Here is a 7,086-nt window from a genome sequence, read left to right as displayed (position 1 = left end):
CTTCTCGGTAGCTGCCGAACGAGTCGAGCGGTGGGGACGAGCGCGGCCATCACACCACAGTTGTCGTAGGACGCGGGGATGAGCCGTGCGCAGGGGGTCTCGGCCACTGACCCTAGCGAGATGGGAGAACTACGACGAAAAAGACGTATGGGGGGGGGGGGGGGGGGGAACTAACCTGGCCTCCACTGTTACTGCTGCTGTTGCTGGGCCGAGGAAGAAGGAGGCGTTGAAAGCCTTAGGGATCAGCAACCTTCCTTTCTGGGTTCCTATACGTAGATGAGCGGCGTTGTCTAAGGGGGCGCCACATTCGCCTCTCTTATACATTGCTAAAATCTTTTGCCGTACAGTTCAACCACAGACATACAGTGACATTATTTATCGTTTCCTTTTGGTTTTGTGTTTGTTTGCTTGCTTGTTTGATAGATTTATTTGTTTTGTGAGTGAATCGAGAACACTCGAACTGTCGTAACGAAGCCGCGGGTGTCGGTTCTATCCAGTTAGTAACCAAACGGTTTCCTTCGAATGGCAGACGGTCAGCACAATTCCGATCTCGACTGCAGTCAGATCCGAGTCCACTTTCGACTACAGACGAAGGTAAGTGAGAGCAAACTTGTGCTTAAACCAGCTCGCTAGGAGACATCCGCTTGATCAAAATAAATAATTTGAGCGTGTATTCACAAAATAGTTCTTAATCTAGAACTATTCTTAGGAGGAGAGATCAATCAATACTGTTATAGAACCTGTTATTTGCGAGAGTGGCCAGCTAATGAGGAAAAAAAAAACACTAACGAAAACCTTTGTGAATTCGGCGCCTGGGAGTCTTTCGTCCGTAAGTGCTCTGGGCCATGGTTCGGCCGGATGAATTCGCTAATAATATGCGCAGCGTCTAGATTGGCTAGAATTTGGTTTTACGAAAAACTCTAGCGTTAAGAGAGTTTTGTGAATGCGGGCCCTTTATTCTGTCGCTCACAACCAACCTCCCGGCGCGTGCCCATCCTCGAGTAATTTTAAAGGAAGTGTCCGAATTAATTCCCAGGAGCCTTGACGGCTAAACAAACGTGCACCGTATAAGATTGCCTTATAATACTAAACGTTGAACACGAGAGATACTTGTTACACTTTAACATCCCACATTGGGGTAAACACATCACGAGTAATCGTTGCTTTAAAGGAATGGCTGTGCATCCACCCATTTGATATGATTGGCGACTTTAATGCTATTAGCGATCTAGCTTATGGTCGGTGGGTAATTGTTGAGGATATGTTTATATAATGATTATTATGAAATGCAGCACATACCCAGTGACTCAAGTTGCCCTGGCGGCTGGTTTCGAATCCGGTTCCCTCAGCTCAGCAGCCCGATGTCGGCGGGAAAGTGATTATACTCGGACGCAGCTACATAAACGGATACATAGAGATATGTAGACATACCCCACCGTGGGGGAAGAGTTTCCAAAGAATGCTAATAGCATTAAAACGAATTATACGTTTCCTCTCCTACTGCTCCACGACTGTACTCGGTTCACAATTACCAACTAGCCCGAACCATCGCTTTGCTCGGTCCAGAAGTAGTGCAAGTGCCTGTTGTCGTGCAACAAGTACGGTATGCGCTGCTATTCGCTTGCGTATATCGTTGCGTAATCTTGGCCCCGTATTAACAAAAAGCTCTTGCGCCAGAATTGTTTGTGAAAGAAAAATTGCAGTCCAGCCTGATGCTGGACATATTACTAGCTAACGCGTCCGGCCAATGGAAAATAACACTTGCGAACGAAAAGCTTTGTGAATTCGGCCCCTTGTCCAGTATCACTGAAAGCATCGAATGCAATACGCACTGTCCCGGAAGTGTTCTGTAAGGTGACACGTTTGCTAGTTCTGATATATATAAAACTAACTCGATGTGTAGTCAAGCGTGCGTTCAAAAAAGAACTCGTTGGAAACGAAAAAAAAAATAAATAAATAAACGCTGCTGGAAGCTTTAGGTCAATGACTCCTTTTTTTTTGTAGGATGGTGGTGACCATCGCTTTAGGGGCATCAAGCGTACTGCTCCCTAGAGACACTGACTGGCACGTACTGGCCATAAGGTCTGTTTGACGTACATCGAAATTAAAGAATAAATAGCCTAATTACGGTGTTCTCCGAAACGAGACACAGATTATTGCATGAAATTATGTTTAAATTTAATAAATAAAAATGAAGGTTTCGGCTTAGACTTTCGACAACAATGATGTTCCTACTTGCACGTATACGGTAAAATTTTAAAACAACTTTTGGATAACCTGCCAGCTGCACTGTAAAGAACAGTTTTTAGCTCGTAAATATTATGTGTTGCGTTTACAGGTACATAGCTTGCCCGCTGCAATACAAGGAAAGAAAGGGTTGACCGAAATACAATAAAAGGGCTTCGTCAAGCATTTTTTTCTTTACTTGTTGCATAAGAATGATATAAGCGCTTGGTAAGTGCCTTTTTCCTTCCAGCGTTTCATGGCGTAGCTTCACAACTTAAGCACTCTCAGTCAAGAACTGCTCGTAATTGTGAGTACTGTTCGATAGTTCAGTGAGCGGTGTCACAGCCATAGAGGCTGCGAATGAAAAAGAAACAGAAACATCTTGAATTAAATATTTGTTTAGCACGCCGCATTTAAAAGAAAAGAAAGAAAACCACGCTTTCTTAGTTCAGGCTTGCTGGCATTCCACGCAAACTCGCCAGGGAGTCATGTTAGCACATGACCCCTGCACGTGTGCACGCCAATCCGCCATCGTGTCACCAGTGTAGCTGAGGTGCTCGGTCAAGCAACCAATAGAAAGCGGCGGTCAACGCGTCTCTTTCCCAAAGAGGGGGAGGAGCCTACAAAAGCGACCCACCGCATACCCCGCGGGTTTATTTCCTTTTTACCGTCGTCTGGACTGCAGGCGGCAACAGGTACGTCTACCGTTCAATTCCTGTCTCGGAACAATGATGCGGTGCCACCATATGTGTCGTTCTTAAATAATACCACATAACGTTTACGCGCAATAATAGGAACACCAGGCAATAAATACGAACAGCTTAAATCACAATTTCTGCCGTTAAATGCGTCTTCACAACCACTGGAGTGTCGATTAGAATTTGGTTACGGTTACTGATACTTTTAGGATGGCGTGTTTGTAATCTTAATTTCCATCTCAATCCCCCCCCCCCCACCCCCCTTTTGAAGTGGAGAACACTAGAGTGCAAAGCATTAGAAAGGGCTCGGCGTTTCTAGCAACCTCTTGAAGAGCCTGTTCACAAATCACCGAGTTTGGACGGCGGCCTGGCCTCGATTTAAATGAATCAATTATCTCTATACAGCTTCCTTAAGCGCACGTTCGCTTTTTTTTTTCTTTGTCCCACACTGCTGGCTCGCTAACGGGCAAGATTCTCAACTTTTCGTTGGATCTCAGATTCTCTGCAAGAGCAATGTGATTTATCACAATGAAAGAAAAGAGACCATTGAGGAGCTCATGACCGTTTCCAGAATTGCAAAAACTTGCCGCTGCTAATTTTTACAGCGTAATGAATCCCGGCCAGTCTTACGCAGAGAAGCGAAATGCCGAAGAGTGCAACTGTCCCGCCCTCAGTAGATGCTCACAAGTTACGTCACTGCTTCGACTCGCGGTCGGACACGCATGACGCGGGCGAGATCGCGGCTTGATAAGGATAATAGTCGCCGACCAGTGAGGTGCAAGCAGTGACGTTACTCGGCATCTACTTAGAGCGTTACAAATGCGCTCGTCGACCGTTCTGTTTTGCCTTTTTGTCTGAAATTAGTCGGAATTCTTTACGCTGTAAAAATTAGCACTGTCAAGTTCTTGCCACGTTGGAAACGGTTATGAGCTTTTCGGATGGCGCACTTCAAGCCTTCCACTGGGATAAATCGCATTGCCATTTCGGTTAAAAGGGAGATTTGTCTAAGTTGTGTAATTACTTGTCAAATTACTACACTGAGTCATTTTCGAATGAATGACTGTCGCAAAATCAGTCTGGTGGAAATTATTTAATTATCCAATGTTCCCTATGTCGAAGAGATTTCGAGTGCCATTTCATGAAACACCCGCTATACTAAGAAATATGTATCGCACACACGCGCGCGCGCGTAAGGTATCAGCAGTCTTTTCTCCTTCCGAACGCGTTCTCGCAGAAACCACAGGACTAATCGCAACGATCGTGTACACACCATCGGCTGACACCCAGTTGGCCTTTTACTTCTCTGACGCAGAATGGGCCGCATATCGACGCTCACAGCGATCACGCTCGTGGCGTGGTGCGCATCGAGCGGCACTGATGCCACGCCGCCGGCTCTGCTCGCGGGCCTTGCCACCTATCCGTCGCCTAGCGTGGCCGCCGTGCTGATCGGCGGCAAGCTACTGGCCGCCAAGAAGATCCTCGGCATCAAAGGCGCCAAGCTCGTCGGTGCCTCCCTGCTCACACCAATCCTCGCCAAGAAGGCCATCAAGCCCCTTTTCGGCCTCACCGCCAAGGCCGTCGTGGCCAGCAAGCTTAGCAAGGTCAGCAGCAAGTTCGGCAGCAAGTTCGGTAGCAAGTTCGGCAGTAAGTTCCACAAGAAGTACGTGCCCTGGCCATTACCATCGGCTCCGGCAGTCTACGGCGCGCCCACCGTCTACTCAACCACCGTGGTCAAGAATGAGCCGAAGGAGCAGTGGCCCTCCGCTTGGCCCTCGGCAGCCTGGCCTTCCGCCGCCTGGCCCCCTTCTTACGCCTCGGAATGGCCATCTGCGTCGTCTTTCGGCTCTTCTGCGGGTCTCAAGAGCAACGCCTACGGCGGTCTCTCGTACGGTGGACTTGAATCAGCCCAGGCGCCGGCTTTCTCGTACGCTTCCCTGGCCGCGGCTCCGAAGCTCCAGGCGGCGGCTGCTCCCCTCTCCACCGCTGCATTTTCGCAGAGCGTTCCGGACGTCTACTCGAGCTACTTGGACACCGTCAAGCAGGCTGTTCCAGCTAACTACGGCTCTTACTCGTTCGGCAAGCCGCTTCACGGACTCGCCTCATCGGTGAGCGCGGCGAAGCCGTCGCTGACCGCTGCGCTGCCCGCGACGCACATAAGCTCGGCAAGCAAGTACACGGTGTCCACAGGCTACGCTGGCGGACAGGGTGGTGGCTGGGCCTTCCCGAGCGCCGCTGGCTCGGAGTGGCCCGCGGTTTACAACACCAAGCCTGGCTTCGCCGTGGCGCCAACAGTGACGCTGTGAAGCGACGCCGCCCCAACAGATGTGGTGAGTATACCACAGTCATGTACTACATTGCTCAATACAAAGGTGCTCCTTTTGTCCCTGCGGCATGCAAGTCTTGATATGATGTCCTGAAAAGAGTTATACCGAGCTACACGATAGTGCATTTAGCATGTGTTTGTGCATATACATGCGTTCTCATTCACTCAGTGTATTTTCTCTTTCATCCATGAGTGTTGTTCGTTGTTCACTAAATAATAAGACCGTGCGAAAATAGGCTACCGAATGGCCGGTTATCCCAATCATAAAACATACACTCCAGCAACAAAGGAACGTAGAAAAAAAAAACGAAGATGGAGCTTTGTGCTTTATTTTTTCTCCATTTGCTCTGCGTCTAGCAGTAGCCGGCGCCACCGAATACTTCAACCTCCCATTTAGGTAAATTGATGTAGTTAAAAAAATTATGCATGGCTCTTCTATCGCAAACACCAGAGACCAGCGGAGCTGGGGGAAGGCCAGTAAAGTAGTGCGAAACCGCAGACAAGACACGAGCACCAGCAACGCGTCCCTACAAGGTACACCGAAGGCGTCTCCTACGGCGTCCGCGATTCGCGTGGCCAACGCCGTGGTTGTGGCCGTAGTAGGCGTCGCGGTTGTCTCCACTCTGTACGCAACGGCAGGCGAGGAGGACATCGAGGCACCCTAGCTGCCACCGAAGGAAGCCCCTCCTCCCTCGACTGACCCCCCCCCCCCCCCCTGCCTCGCGCGCCACAGGAGAGCGCACGCAACCGGGCCGTGTTCCTCGCTCGCGTGCGCGCCGCTCCTTCTCCCCCGCTAGGCTCCACCCACCTTCGCCGCGTCGCTATGCTGTGCGATGCTACTTTTATACTTTGCTTTCACTTTCCCTCGGCTCTCTCTCCCTCAGCTCGACGAATCCGCGGACGCAAAGAGAAACCCAGCGAGGTTCTAACAGGTCCACTGTAAAGAAAGAAAGCAACGCCACAGTGAATGCTGGATGTACTGCGATTTGCTTTCGTCGCCACGAGCTTACACTATGCAGGAGCGCAAAGAACAAAGCAATCTTTAAAATAAATTTTCTTTCGTCCGTGCGAACACCACTCGTCATGTAGCGGCGCAGAGAGCATCTGTCGCGGACGTAATTGCAGACTGCTGGCCTATTTATTTCAATGCACAGTTGTGTGCTAATATTCAACAACGTGTATATCCATTAAATTCAATAGTGCGTATTTATATGGTCTCTTTAAACGCCACATCACTCTGTCTTTGTAGTGAAACTTCCACTTTTGCGACCTGTTGATATGTTTCAGACTTGGAAGACTCTCCAGGAACGATTGCAACAAAGCCGAAGCCACTCGTTTAGCCTGGATGGAAGTCTGCTAGAAACTCACTGAAGACAAACTCGTGAACGCGTTAACCGACGAGCACTCGCTTGAATTTGGTCGTGTGCAATAGCTCGCGCTCTCACAGAGAAAGTTGTTTATCACTGTATATTAAATGTTGTGATTTGGTACAGCAATAAAAAAGTTGTTGCCCGCTACAAAAGTACCGTTCGCCGCGAAGTTGAAGTCTTGATCTGTCAGTAAACAAGGGACGGGCGAACGAGAGCCGCGGTCGGCGGAAACGCGCGCGTTTTTTTCGTGGTGTCAAGCCCTGTTAACGAGAGACACTTCAACGAGCGTTTCATATTTCAGAACACGTGCTTGTGCTCCAATCCACAGTGCTCCAATACACGAGACACCCCGTGATAGAGTAAGATATACAGTGTAGCTGGGTCTTGAACATAGTGACTATGTCGTCATTTGTCAAAAGAGAAAAGAAATAATGCATAATTTCCTGCTTCGGATCTGGGTTTAAGTCCG

The 7,086-nt window shown here is 49.1% G+C and overlaps 1 protein-coding gene across 1 annotated transcript; it reads left to right on the top strand.

Moving 5' to 3' along the window:
- The first annotated feature begins 2,891 nt into the window (after positions 1-2,891).
- On the top strand, positions 2,892-6,843 carry LOC126536650 (uncharacterized). Its single transcript, XM_050183680.3, has 3 exons — positions 2,892-2,921; positions 4,237-5,251; positions 6,535-6,843. Exon 2 carries the CDS (start codon positions 4,238-4,240, stop codon positions 5,225-5,227), a length of 990 nt encoding a protein of 329 aa, XP_050039637.1. The 5' UTR covers positions 2,892-2,921; position 4,237; the 3' UTR covers positions 5,228-5,251; positions 6,535-6,843.
- Positions 6,844-7,086: the final 243 nt, after the last annotated feature.

This window comes from Dermacentor andersoni, chromosome 4 (assembly GCF_023375885.2).
Source record: "Dermacentor andersoni chromosome 4, qqDerAnde1_hic_scaffold, whole genome shotgun sequence".
In the NCBI taxonomy this organism is placed as follows: Eukaryota; Metazoa; Arthropoda; class Arachnida; order Ixodida; family Ixodidae; genus Dermacentor; species Dermacentor andersoni.
The sequence above is the reverse complement of the archived record's forward strand: the minus strand, read 5'-3'. Positions and strand labels throughout refer to the sequence as shown.

Coding starts and splice junctions, on each gene's coding strand:
- LOC126536650 (XM_050183680.3), top strand. CDS start 4,238: ATGGGCCGCATATCGACGCTCACAGCGATCACGCTCGTGGCGTGGTGC.